The sequence below is a fragment of the Artemia sp. Qi Xiang Cuo genome, chromosome 21 (genome assembly GCF_049724085.1).
Source record: "Artemia sp. Qi Xiang Cuo chromosome 21, ASM4972408v1, whole genome shotgun sequence".
Lineage (NCBI taxonomy): Eukaryota > Metazoa > Arthropoda > Branchiopoda > Anostraca > Artemiidae > Artemia > Artemia sp. Qi Xiang Cuo.
This window is the reverse complement of record NC_142814.1, coordinates 8380356-8395103: the sequence shown is the minus strand read 5'-3', so window position 1 is coordinate 8395103 and position 14748 is coordinate 8380356. Positions and strand designations below refer to the sequence as shown.

Genomic DNA, 14748 nt, shown 5'->3' with positions numbered 1-14748 from the left:
GGGTTATTTTAAAATTTTCAAGGGATATATTTGTCAGGGTGAAAATTGAATAAACAGATAGCAAATCGTTTTAAAGGAGTTAAACCAAAGAGAGAAAGAGAGATATTTTCCTGTTCAGGTTACGGCTAGGTACGGTGTATAATTATCTTCATTTAAAAACAATTAAGACAAGGAATAAAGTATGAATGTAAAAACTCAAATTGCTACATTAAGAAATGTGTCAGAATTATGAATTTAAATGATAGAATAATAAGTGATAAAATGGACTGAACAGAGAGCGAAAAAGAGAGAGAAATAAATAGAAAAAAATGATGAAAGATACCACGCAATACTGTTCAGTTCGAAAATTAAACCAAAAGAAAAAAGTGAGGCTGTTTTCTTCAGGCTACTGTCCTGTTCTTCCGTTTTAAAAAGTCTGTTTCAATCCGTTGCTTATTTTAATAATATATTTTTTGCAAACCAATCCCATTGTTTCTTATTTTTGGAGACAAGTAACCCTGCATTTTTAAAACCGGGTTAATTTACACTAAGTGAGAAATCGTAATAGACAAGGAAGTGCAATTGGTTCTTCTGGACCGTGATTGGTTCTTCTGTGAGAAAAACAAGGAATAACATAGACAGTTACTTCCACTTAAGAACTGATTGTCAAACCCCAAATCCCTGAGGTCTTCTGAAAGAAAGGGATTTGTATAAACATAAGGGATTTACACAGCTACGCACGCTCCTCCTCGAATCAAATATATTCAAAGCCTCCCTCTTTGGGAAGGAGGCTTTTTAACATATATTCAAAGCCATAACGGTTCATATTTTCCAGAGCAATATGACATTGTGCGATTTCTTAAACACATAATTAATAATACTAAAACTAAGATGACCATTTTCACAATCTAGGTCGTTTCCAGTTAATTGATTTCGCACAATTAATCCTTCTTACCGTCATTATATATTAGGAAATTGGTGAATTTTTGCTTCTGAAATTACCGTTGGTTTCTCAAGCTTTCGTGCTATTGTTTTCACTATGACTTTGAGCATATCTAAATGATTTTTTTTTCAGCTGAGAAGATGATCGAAGATCTTGCTTTGTAGCTGTAAATATTCTGTAACGTGATGCAATTATAATTTGTAGTATTTTGTTTTGTATGCTTTCGATATTTGAGTTCTAAATTTAATAAATTTTATGATCCTTTCCCATATGTGTCTTCAATCGGTGCTATAAAGAAAATATAGTTGGCAAATTTTCCTCTTTTTTACCTACTGTCAGGCATGAACAACAAGGCCGTATCCCGAGGGGGGAATTTGGTGGTTTGAACCCCCCCCCCCCGAAAAAATTCCTTTATCTCCCCCTCTCCCTCCCCCCGAAGAAAATCCTGGATACATCCTTGACGTACACATAGAAGAGGGCCTTCAGGCCAGTTTCCCCTCCCCCTCCTCCAATGAAATATTGAGCGTTGTACAGTTTTTCTTTAACCTTTTATGTATGTCATATAATGCGTTTTTTTCATATATATATGTACCCACCTTAAATGTGTTCCGGCCTATGTGCCTGCTTACCAGTCTCCCATAGTAAATTGTGTAGCGGAACATCAGGAAAAAATAGTGCCTAAGTAAAAGCAGAGGAACAATTTACTAAAGATAAATGACCAGGATCTTTATTGGGAGCGGGATAGAATGAAAAAAATTAACAAATTAAAATAGATTCTGTTTTTTTTTATTTTAATTTGGTGGTTTAGTTTGAAATTTTTTCTATCAATGTGTTTTTGAGTGGGTTAGATTTTTTTTTCTTTGTTTCATATTATATTTTGCTGAAGACGGCTGTTTAATATATAGCTGAAATATTCGCTTAGGCTGTATTCACTGTCTTCACTAAATTCCTCCTTATCTTTTTATTTTGAGGGAGTAAAACAAAATTGTGGACGACTTGTCTGGTAAATTTCTTGATTTACAATTGAGCATGAAATATATAGCTTTGAGGCAATATGACCTCTTCTTTCTGTGTCCCCCAGTTACTTTTATTTAGAATAGCCCAGCTTTCGAAGAATCCCTCCTTATGAATGTTTAATTAAGGCTTTATGATTATAATGTTTAATTATAGACTGTCCAAAAGTACAATTTCTTCCTCTGTAAAACACAGCCTTTCAATATTGAGCTTTATAGCCTCAGAAAATAGGATCGAACCGAATTTTTCATTTTTTTTAATAACATCAGTCCGCATATTGATTTTTTATCATTTAAAAAAATAAGGTAAATTATACAGTCATTCAAATGACTACCTATTCCCGTCCTTGGACAACTCCACTGGAAAACATCTAGCATATTTTTCAACTTTTAGAAGCCTTTGAGTTTCAAAATTATACCGAAACTGTCATTTCGTTTATTTCTAGCAGTATAATTTTAGTTCAAAAATTAATGTTCCTGTATATCCGAATTTTTTATGCTGAAAAATAACGTTGCGTCTTGGCTTTTCTGATTTTTACTTCTCAATTACATCCCCCATCCTTACTAATAATGCCACTCAGATCAGTGAAGTGATACACTTCGGTGATTTTCTCGTTACCGCATCACCGCTTCGCCTTCATTTATTTCTACCTCAAGCAACTTAGTCTTCGTAACAGTAATTTTCAAACCTATTCTCGCACACGTAACTCTCAAAGCCATCATGCCTTTTCCCTGACGGAAATCCATCTCTCTATTGAGCTTCAACAACAAACTCCTTGTCAACAGAGACACGAACGGCCAAGTTATCTAGGAAACTCAACTTAGTTTGAATAAACACGGTTTTAATAACCCAGAGTTTATAAAAGGTAAGCCGAATTTTTTAATCTATAATATTTTTAAAATTGAAAGTTAACAGAACAAAATTCCTGTCAGCCTTGACATTTTTTATTGCTGCATTATTGGAATTTTTTGTCACTATTGACAGCTGGTTGATGTAAATCAACCTTAATTACAAGGATGCCATCTGTTGACATTGTGCATTCCACGTCATCATCATGAACAGTACAAGGAAGAACCCATTCTCGTTTTGCTAATCTAACTGTAAATCCATCACTCCATTGAGCTCCAACAATAAGCTTCTTGTCATCAGAGACACGAACGGACAAGTTATCTACTGGGCAGCCGGCAACGTCGAGGGAGACTTTGAACTCATTCGCTGCAACATTATTTTCTTGACAGTCATGGTTTTATTGATATCATTAATATTTGATCGTAGGATTCTTCAATCTTCAAACATATTTGGCCAGTGGAAGTTTTGGGCAAATTCATTTTGGAGTTTTTTTGAGACCCCATGAAACATTTTCATGGCATTCATCCGTTGCTCCCAACGTGTGTTTGTCTTGTTTAGTTGGAGTGACCGTCTCGATCGAAGGCTTTCCCTTAACTACCGCTCCTCCATCGTGAGCATGTTCCACTTTTATTTTTTGAGAACCATCTGATTGAAGACTTTGCTTTTTCTCAACGAACTGAAAGTCACTTTCTCTGCTTACTTTTAGTTTATGCTCAGAAATGTTGGCATCTATCTTATTTATATTCACTTATTTTTCCTTCTCTGCAACATTGTCAAAGAGTCTTCTTGCATTTGCAACTCACCCTGTATGAACTTTTGAAAAATTTGCTTCAGTTTTAGATTCTTCTTTCACCTCTTTTCGGCTATTCGCTTCCACGTTTATTTGTATCATATTATCTTCCTTAGATATGTTTGGAGTTGCTATAGATCGAGTTTTAGCGTCTCTTTCCAGGTTGTCAACTTCAATGGGGATGACCTGTGAGGATTCTGGGGGATTAAGTGCCAAATTTTCTTTTGCTTCGATCATTAGTGCACCATCTTTGATAAAACAGTTAGGTCGTTCGCATTTACCCCTCCTGACCATGAACATCTTTTGCTAATTTTCCCGCCATTCTTTAGATTTTGTTAAATTTTTGCATCGAGACTGATTGACTTGCCTGATTATTTTTTCAAAAAAAAAAAAAAAAAACGAACTGGTTTGTTGAGGAGGAGCTGGTGGGATGGGCCAGGAGGGCTTTATAATCAGAATTTCAAGGAAGGTGTTTTAACTTTTTTTTTTGTTACATTTTTGATTTAGGATCTTTTGGAAGGGTTTTAGGTGGAGAAATCGGCTCAGGCACTTTCGCAGGATTTATTTAAGGGGGGGGGGGGGACCTGAGCCTCTTTTTATGAACTATGCGAAATTTATTCTTCTTATAATTTTTATGAATAAATTAAGAATTTATTAATTCTAGACAAGTAGATTCTGTTAATGCGTGTTTTGTGATAAAAATTTTGTGTTTTGGATTTTTAATTTGTATTGATAGGAGTCACTCTTCACTTACAGTTTCACTACGACCTATTTAATAAAGGGCTCTCTTAAACCAGAGGAAAGATGCCAGTCCCCTTTCCCTTTAGGCATCTCACTGTTTACGTTCGATTCTTTGATTATCATAACAACACATCGAGAATGATAACAATCATCCATGAAATAACGCATCCCTTGGAGTATTTCTCGTGTGGGGGGGGGGGACCTCCAAGTATAAAGAATGATTTGATGGTCATAATTTTCAAGGAGATTTTTCCAATTAATCGTTTTATATGGATGCTATAGAGTGACTTGCCTACACTCCCACGGTCCTTTCCGTTCAGATAAGCATGCAAAAAGTAGGGCACGATGTCGTCAATTCGTGATATTTTTTTTTCTCAATTTGCCAAAACCTAGGAAGGGGGTAAATTATTGTTTTCCTATTGAAAGTACTCTAAAACTATTTTTATTTCTAGCAGGCATCCCGCTAATTTCACTAGCTCAACTAGGGTAAAAAAAAATTATTTCTAGTTTGTAGGGGTATAAAATATATAAAGAAAAATTCCTTAAAGAAAAAGTAAACCTTAAACCTACACTAACCAAGATCTACTAATTTTTGTCGTAAGCCAAAGGTTCCGATTTATTAAAATACAGGGGGGGGGGGGGGGTAAAAGGTTCCGATTCAGTAAATTCAATTCTTCCCTTTTTGTCATCTTTTACAGAATCCGATTTTTTATATGATTTGTATTCTTATGGGAGGCTATCGAAAATTTTTGCTTTTATTTTACTAACTTTTTTATTGATTGAAGCTGAAATAATTCAATCTTTAATTAAATATAAACTTTGTTTAGACAAACTTTCTCCAAACACATACTTGATTCAATTGCCACGGGAAATTATGTCTTTTTGTAATTCAATTTCATTAAGGTTATTTTTGGTATTTCCAAGGTAGAGGATGTACTTTGCAAACGCTTCCTGTTTATGTATGACGTCATTCAATGATGCGACATGAGTGCAGAATTTAATGTTAGCACATGACGTCATTGCAATACTGATGTATATAAATATGATGTCTCTTACGAGATATTTTTTTTTGAAAATTAAGGCTCTGAAGGATTTTTCTTAACTTTTTACCTATATGGATTGTTTTTTTAGACCAGAAAATCCCATGGTGCAAATTTTACCGTAAAAATATGCTGCCATTTTCGAGAAATAAATACATACATACACAATTATTGCTCGTTTAAAGAGATCGTATATATGATTATTTAATATAGATTTTCCCTCCTGTAAGGTATGGAATTCGTCCGTCTTTAAATGTATTGTAACTAGAAAATAGTGTTGTAACTAGTAAAAAGGATTTCTTACTAATCATATTTTGCGTTATTTGCGTTGAGGTGAGGATTCATATACCGAATTCTTAATACCGAATTACCGAACTTGTAACAAGGATTTCTTATTGGGGGGGGGGGAGATTTTTCACGGGCAGAATTTTCTTTGGGGAGGTGATTTTTTGGGGAAATTTTACACAGGAAGGGAGGATCATATACCACACTCATGTTTTCTTTATTTTTGTTAGATTTCATAAGAAAGAACTAATCATATTTCGCATTGAGGGGGGGATTTATTTACCGAATTCTTTTTTATGTCTTATTTTCTCTTTGGAAGCTCAACTTCACGTTTGGAAACAATGTTTCAGGGAAATTTTCAGCAGGAATTATCCGCAGGAGGAATTTACATGTGGGAATTTTTCACGGGAAGTATTTTCAAGGGGAGGAACTTTCCACAGAGGGCGGGGGTGATTTCAGCCACGATGAAAACAAACAGAAACTAAACATGTGAAGGTAAGGTTTTTTTTCATGTGAAGGTAAGGATAATTTGAAGGTAAATTACGAAGTTGATTTAATGGTATATCTATATTTCCTGCTCAGTTAAAAATCACTCTAGATGGGGAATTTCTAGGATAGAAATTTTTCTGGGATATGACGTCACTTTCTCTAAGAGACAAGCTACATATATATCATAAATAATATGAATACCCAAGTCGAACACCTTGTAACAGTGTAGTGGATAAAGTTGCGGTTAGAAACTGTCAGGCCTAGGTTCGATCCAGGCTGTTGTAAGGAAGTCGCTAAGTATTAAATATACAAAAAAATACATCATAATTTTTATTTTAGACACTTAGTTTTTTAATGTGGAATTACACTTTTTTTTAATTTTGAACCTACATTGGATAAGGGGGGATGGGGGGGGGGGGGCTGTGATGTGAGAAATGAAAAATATTTTCTTGATTTACAAGATTTTGGACATATTAGTTATCAAACGTGGATTGGATATGGACTGGAGAAAGAAAAGATATCGGGAAAAATTCAAGACTACACGACTTTTATAAAAAAAATGACCAAACTTTTTAGCAAAAAAATCTGAATAATCTTTCCAAGATATTTTTCAGGCACTATTATCGTTTTTTACCTATCATCTATGTTGGAACCCTTGGTCCCAGTTTTTTCAGATAAATGCTCCCCCCCCCCCACATTCATTTCTTTTGGCCCCTTAATTATTTTCCTTCCCCGAGTAATAAATATTAATTTTCGTTTTATTTTTGTGACGCCATTTTGGGTCTTCTTAATTGCGTACGTGTTTAATAGACCACGACGTAAGAAATTGCGCAGTTAGGGAGATTGACCAGTAAATTGGTAAGTCCTAGGATTGGCTAGAAAGATTCATTTACCACCCTCGTAACCCCTGTCGCAGCGCACGGCTAGCAGGCTGGGAGAAAGAGTCTTTTTTAGTTCAATTCTTTTGTACAACGTGTTGTGAATACAGTGAGTTTTTTTTATGTACTATCTTAACTGTTCAGCTTAGGTCGAACTAAAGAGATAGTTAGAAAACCTTATCGGTAAAGTTTGGCTTTAAATGCGGCCATAGACCATCCGATCATGTTAGTATACGGAACCGTTGGAGTAACCGCGGAAATCCCACTAATTTGGGGCCGACGAGGGATCTCCCCTCCAGTAAGTGGCATAGCAACTCTTTGCACCATTTTTGCCTTTAAAAGTGGTGACCCCCGCACGTTAAACATCCAATAAGTGGTGCCAGCGGTACTCACCCTCCAATAAGTGGTGCCAGCGCCACACCCCCTCCAATAAGTGGTGGCAAAACACCACGAACAGTGGTGGCAGCTAGAAAAGAACCTATCAAAAGCACTGATAGCAAAAGAATTCCGCGCTTCCGAAGAGACGGGTTGATTTGGCCTAGAAAGTAGCCTATTGCAGTAACATATAAAAAGACAAAAATACGCAATTAATTAATAGAATTATGAAGGTCTATAATTGGCTATAGCCTTGTTAGACAAATATAAAAAAAAATAGCGTGAAATTAATGAGTTGAGTCTACAGTGGGGGAATCTCCGTATTTAAAAGTATTACAGGGTTTAAGGACAGATAAGAAAACGTTGAAAGTTGGGTTATTATTTGAGAGAGTTGGCGGACTTAGAAATAATCTTCAGTGACGAAGGTTATAAGAGTATTAAGGACGGCAAATTAGGAGAATTTGTCAGTTTGTGTGCATATTAGACAAGGAAGGTGGGAGGCACCTGTCCTATTGAGTAATCTGCCCAGGAGGAGATTATATTTGGAATACGAGTATCCAGGGAGGATACGTGATTTGTTGTACAGGATAGTTTCCCTGTTTGAGTTTAGTCCAGCTAATTCACTAGTGGAATATTCACGTGGTTTTTCTGATTATTTTCTCGTCCAACCCCTGTTAATTCGTTTTTCGGGGATATAATTCACTCGCGTAAAACTGCTTGTTGTGAAAGAAGTCGTTATTCTCTAATGAAGTCTAGACATTCTGGTTATTTGAAAAATTGTTGAATCTCATTAAACAGAGCTGATAATTCACAATAGTAATTGTGTACCATAATTTTTGCGTGACAGTTTTTGAACTTACCAGGATTGACTAATTGAATAAGAGATAATATAATCAGAGAGAAGTGTACGCGGTAAAATGAGAGGGTACGAAATAAACAAAGAAGAAATAATATATGAAAAAACAAGACGAACTCATCCCTCAGAGGCTGTGCCAAATGAAGGGGAGTTGCGGGGTAGAGATAGTACAGATATGGAACAGATGAATTCAGAAAAGGAATTGAGAAGAAATAATGACAAATGGAATTTTGAAATAATGTCGGATAGAGATAAGATGAACTCAAGACCGAGAAAGGCGAGTGAACCCCATAGAAAAAGTAGAAAAATAGAAAGAAAGGCAAATATAGAGGCCTTTGAAAGAGAGCACCAAGAATATAAGGGAAAAATGCAAGCTGAGAAAGATGAAATTAGAAAGAAGAGAAAACAGTACGAAAGAGCTAGAGTAGCCTATAAAGAAAGAGACAATACGGATAAAGAACGAACAGATTCAGAAAATTAATTAAGAAGAAATAATGACAAACAGAATCAAAGTAGTCTGAGTAGAACGAGCAGTGTTAAATCGAGGTCCAGCAGGGGCTCGCGAAAAAGCACTCGAATAGATATAGCACAACGAATATTAAATTTCAACGAATATTAAACAAATAATCTTCAGGGACGAAGGTTATAAGAGTATTGAGGACGGCAAATTAGGAGAATTTGTCTGTTTTTGCGCACATTGGACAAGGAAGGTGGGAGGCACCTGTCCTATTGAGCAATCTGCCCAGGAGGAGATTATATTTGGAATACGAGTATCCAGGGAGGATACGCGATTTGTTGTACAGGGTAGTTCCCCTGTTTGTGTTTAGTCCAGCTAATTCACTAGTGGAATATTCGCGTGGTTTTTCTGATTATTTTCTCGTCCAACCCCTGTTAATTCGTTTTTCGGGGATATAATTCACTCGCGTAAAACTGCTTCTTGTGAAAGAAGTCGTTATTACCTAATGAAGTCTAGACATTCCGGTTATTTGAAAAATTGTTGAATCTCATTACACGGAGCTGATAATTCATAATAGTAATTGCGTACCATAATTTTTGCGTGACAATTTCTGAACTTACCAGGATTGAGTAATTGAATAAGAAATAATATAATCAGAGAGAAGTATACGCGGTAAAATGAGAGGGTACGAAATAAACAAAGAGGAAATTATATGTGAAAAACAAGACGAACTCATCCCTCAGAGGCTGTGCCAAATGACGGGAACTGGCCGGATAGAGATAGTACAGATATGGAACAGATGAATTCAGAAAAGGAATTGAGTAGAAATAATGACAAATGGAATTTTGAAATAATGTCGGACAGAGATAAGATGAACTCAAGACCGAGAAGGGTGAGTGAAGCCCATAGAAAAAGTAGAAAAATTGAAAGAAAGGCAAATATAGAGGCCTTTGAAAGAGAGCACCAAGAATATAAGGGAAAAATGCAAGCTGAGAAAGATGAAATTAGAAAGAATAGAAAACAGGACGAAAGAGAAAAAGTAGCCTATAAAGAAAGAGACAATACGGATAAAAAATGAACAGATTCAGAAAATGAATTAAGAAGAAATAATGACAGACGGAATCACAGTAGTCCGAGTAGAACGAGCAGTGTTAAATCGAGGTCAAGCAGGGGCTCGCGAAAAAGCACTCGAATAGATATAGCACAACGAATATTAAATTTCATGGAGGAAGGAAGAATAGCTAGAGAAAAAAGGAAGAGTTTAAAAGAACCATGATAGGCCTAATCGAAGCCCGCTGGGGAATCCTAGAAAGTGAGATTTTATTACAACCAACTTCTAGGCTGTCAGATAGCCATAATAATTTGTCTAAGAATCGATCGCGAGAAAAAGAAAATTACCAGACATTAAAGACTTTTACAGGAAAACATAATACTTCGTTGACAAGGCGGGGAGGTGGACCGACCCATAAAACAAATGGGAAGGCTGTACCACCCTGTCGGAAAAATGAAATACTTGATACTCGGGTTCAAAAGGCTGATAATGCACAAAAATGGGATGCGGAAGTAAAAAGACCACAAAATATTGAAAAAAAGATGCGCGAGAATGATTTTTCGAGAAAATTTCCAGAAAATGGAAAAGTTGAAAACACTTTTAATGAATATGAGACGCTAACAAGTATAGGCCAAAATGAAACACCGATTGTACCAGAGAAAAAGGAGACAAAATTTATTGTACGCGCTTTTCCTCGGATAATTCGAGAAATTTTTGTAGAATATGAAAAACCAAATGTCGGAGTACAGTTCCCATTTGATGACGAAATAATTGTTTCTGCGATTAGAATAAAGAAGACTAAAAGAGAGAAAAAAGATATTAAACGGAGATACAATGAAGAAATGCAGTCAAGGATGAACACTGAAGTCCAATTTAGATTTCATGACGATTTATTTAATGCTACTACAAAACAAAAGAAAACTAAGAGAGAGAAAAGAGATATTAAACGGAGCTACAATGAAGTGAGGCAGTCAAAGATAATGGACACTGGAGTTCAAATCAGATTTAACGATTATTAATTATTTTGTGCGAATGACAAAATTGAGAAAAGTAGAGATGAAAAGAGAAGCGTATAAAAGAGCAAAAATTTGGAGAGTCAGTCTGCATTGGAGAAAAATAAAAAAATGTTGGATGGGCTGTGGCTTGATGACATAAATAATAGGGGGGGACAAAGAGGTCCAAGAGCCACTGGGAAAATTACGAAATTATAATAAGACGAAAAAACTTAGGAGGGAGGAGAAGACCCATAATATAGAATTGAATTGTCAACAACGAGTTACGGAAAGATTGGGAGATACTGAATTGTGGGTTGGATTGAAACAAATTGGGAAGAAATCTGAGAATGGTTTTATTAACTCAAAAGAGGGCTTGTTCCTTTATGAGGGGGAGGAATCCCTTGGGGAAGATCCCCTGCGGGAAGATGTTCAATATTATTTTCATCCCTCATCGGCAAGTATTATTCATTCGATTATTTTAGGGGATGGGAACTAGAAAAAAGCGATTCATGGTTCGCTCAGATTTTTACTTCATTTTCCTGAACCCTTATTGTTTTCACAGGCCTGTGTATTTTCGGCCTTAGACTATTTGAAATTATGCCAAGGGGCAATTTACTTTTTTATTGAGATGTGGGGTTGTTTCCACAGATGGAAATTAAGAGGCTAGTGCAGCCAAGTTGTTCACGATGGCTGGCACCATCATATGTGCCAGAAACTGATTCTCTGCTCCACTCAAATGTAAATTCGTGAGAGCAACAAAATTTTTGTTTTTAATTTGTGCTGTGCACAATGAATTCCTACGAATCTTGGGGACTTCGATTTTTGAGACCAAGTGCGGATGTTAGACGATCTAGACCATCGTGGTTTCTACAATGGAGACGTGGGGATGGCGACGAATCCTGGGCCGAGCGGTGAAAAGAGAGAAGATACAAGTTTAGTGATTTTGAGTTTAGTGTTATGTATTTTATGTCTGAGTTTCCAGCCAATCCACTGGAGATGTGGGCCATTTATCTTAGGAGGGAGGTTTTGGAACCCCTGGTCCCAGTTTTTTCAGATAAGAATGTCCCCCCCAAATTCATTTCTTTTGGCCTCTTAATTATTTTCCTTCCCCGAGTAATAAATATTAATTTTCCTTTTATTTTTGTGACGCCATTTTGGGTCTTCTTAATTGCGTACGTGTTTAATAGACCACGAGGTAAGAAATTGCGCAGTTAGGGAGGTTGATCAGTAAATTAGTAAGTCCTAGGATTGACTGGAAAGATTCATTTACCACCCTCGTAACCCCTGTCGCAGCACGCGGCTAGCAGGCTGGGAGCGGTGAAAAGAGAGAAGATACAAGTTTAGTGATTTTGAGTTTAGTGTTATGTATTTTATGTCTGAGTTCTTTTGCACAACGTGTTGTGAATACAGTAAGGTTTTTTTTATGTACTATTTTAACTGTTCAGCTTAGGTCGGAACTAAAGAGATAGTTAGAAAACCTTATCGGTAAAGTTTGGCTTTAAATGCGGCCATAGACTATCCTATCACGTTAATATACGGAACCGTTGAAGTAACCGCGGAAATCCCACTAATTTGGGGCCGACGAGGGGTCTCCCCCTCCAGTAAGTGGCATAGCAGCCCTTTGCACCATTTTTGCTTTTAAAAGTGGCGACCCCCGCACGTTAAACATCCAATAATCTACAACTCTCCTTCCGGCTATATTCAAGTCATCGCCAAAAAATTTGGAATCCATTAGAAAATTAATTTAGCGTTGATTTCATGGGGGTGCAGACCCATAAACATTGGTCAAACTCCATTGCCTCCATACCCCCTCCCCCCCTAAAAAAATAATCATTGGAAAGGAAAGCAATGATAAGCTTGGCCTCATCCTTGCCAAATAATTTGTCTGCTGTTGGACGCAGTCATATTACAATTTTGAAAAAAAGGGCCTTCCCTATTTGAACAAGTTGCTTCCCGAAATTTTCTTTTCCTACTATTGCTTCAGTCAACATTGCTATCTCTGAGCTTCTTAGCTGTAACACATGTATAATCGATATGGGCTAAACATCGGAATTTTAATTTGTTTTGTTGAATTTGTTTTGTTTCGTTATTTCTGGCTACTGCTCATTTGATGTTATGGTTTTGTTAATCGATTCATGCACTTGTACATTTTTGACAATTGATGCTGGTTGTGGCCCACCTTGGTTTACAATTGGTTAGTTTATGTGGCCTATCAATGTTGTATAGGGTGAACTTGAGTAAGTCCGACCTCTTATCCAATTTTTTTTTTTTAGTTTAATTTGGTCCCAAAATTGTCTTGGGAGTGGCTGACACAATAAAATCTATTTGATGTTGCTCTCAGTTATACTAGTAATATTCTTCACAATCGAGAAAGTTCGCAAGTTTTCTTTTTTCCGTGAGTTACTGCAATAAAGTGACCAATCTTGGGGGGGGGGGGGGTAAAATTTACCCCCTAGTGGGATTGAAATGTTATTTCAAGTAGTATCAGAGAAAAAACTTTTTTTTTGAATTTTTAGTGGATAAAGAGGAATGATTAAGAAAAAAAGTAATTTCAATTAATATTAGAGGGAGTTGAGAAAGCAAAATTTTGATCATTTGCAGTTCCTTGTGTGCTTTTGTACAGGCTGATGACGTGCCAGATTTGGAATGATGGTAGTAATGGGACCAGCTCCAGAAAGGTTCAATGGTCCGGCATAGATGCATTCTTCTTCAATTTTGTCATTACCATTATATTTTGAACTCTCATACGAATAGTCGGCTAGGCTCAAGTAGCAAAGATATTTTATACGAATAAGATTTTCATCAAGAACCTTTCCGATATACCAGCCAGTAGAGGAGGAGGTGCTACTCCCATTGCTCACCCCTGCTGCCACCTACAACTTTTTTTGCACCCCATATATGGGCATAGCCTCTCTAGGGAGAACACGTGGTTAATGGGGTCAATGACCTCTTTTTCCAAGATCGATTTATTTGATGTTTCTATGTGTAATAGCTCCGGGGCGAAGGTTGCACATGCGCATTGAATTCTAACGGGAACAATGTTATTGATCTGGGACTCGAGGGGGAAGTGAATTTCCGAGAACTTGATTGCGTAATCGATCGTGAATGTCTTGGTGTCCAGAAATAGTATTTGTTGTTGTTTTGGTCATGTACATGCTCTCAGCGAATGTCATGGTGTCCAGAAATAGTATTTGTTGTTGTTTTGGTCATGTACATGCTCGAGGCGAATGTCATGGTGTCCAGAAATAGTATTTGTTGTTGTTGTAAGTGCACGCTCTCAGCGAATGTTATGATCCAGAAATAGTATTTGTTGTTGTTTTGGTCATGTAAATGCTTGAGGCGAATGTCATGGTGTCCAGAAATAGTATTTGTTGTTGTTGCTCTCGCCCAAATGTTATGACTTTCCCGGAAACAGTTAGATCACGTGTTTCCTTCTCAGCCAATCAGCGAGTCGGATACATCCTCCTTCTCAACCAATCAGAGGGCTGGTTACATATGATTTTCCCCGTTACATAACAATTCACCCTTGAGATTTCGTATATAACGGACACGCAATGTGATTCAATTATCAGAAAGTATTTTGACGCTGTGTAAACAACAATGGATAAATTTGATGAACTTGAAGCCTTGACAACTTCAATTTGCAATGTAAGTACATTTTTTATTTTCAAACGAATTTTCCTTGGACATCCTCCAGTATATTCAGCTAAAACGTAAATATATTCCTTTACCCCAAATCCCCCCTCCCCCCCCCCAAACCATACAAACATCATTATAATCAATGGAAAACATAAAATATATTCTTTTACCATCGAAACCTAACCCCCCCACCCCACCATTGTTTTACAATCCCAAATTCTCGCAAAAAGAAATAATTCTCTTTTCGTTAAAGTTTGACTTTTCACAATTGTAATCTTTTATCTGAGACATCCATCGCTCGGTTGTTATTAGCTCGCTCTGATTTGACACAAGACTCCAATGTGAGGCATATAATTAGCTATCACCC

General features: G+C 36.7%; 1 protein-coding gene and 1 pseudogene across 4 annotated transcripts in view; one reads left to right on the top strand and one right to left on the bottom strand.

Moving 5' to 3' along the window:
* The window catches only part of LOC148939209 (doublesex- and mab-3-related transcription factor 1-like), a 65229-nt gene extending 64019 nt beyond the window's left edge, over nucleotides 1-1210 (top strand). For all 4 annotated transcript variants that reach the window (XM_089107274.1, XM_089107273.1, XM_089107275.1 and 1 more), the window contains exon 6: nucleotides 1055-1210. In XM_089107274.1, coding sequence (XP_088963400.1) covers nucleotides 1055-1086 — 32 coding nt within the window. In that variant the 3' untranslated portion in view covers nucleotides 1087-1210. The remainder of the gene's footprint in view (nucleotides 1-1054) is intronic.
* A 1670-nt stretch (nucleotides 1211-2880) lies between these two features.
* Nucleotides 2881-13596, bottom strand: LOC148939208 (uncharacterized; annotated as a pseudogene).
* Between the last annotated feature and the right edge of the window lie 1152 nt (nucleotides 13597-14748).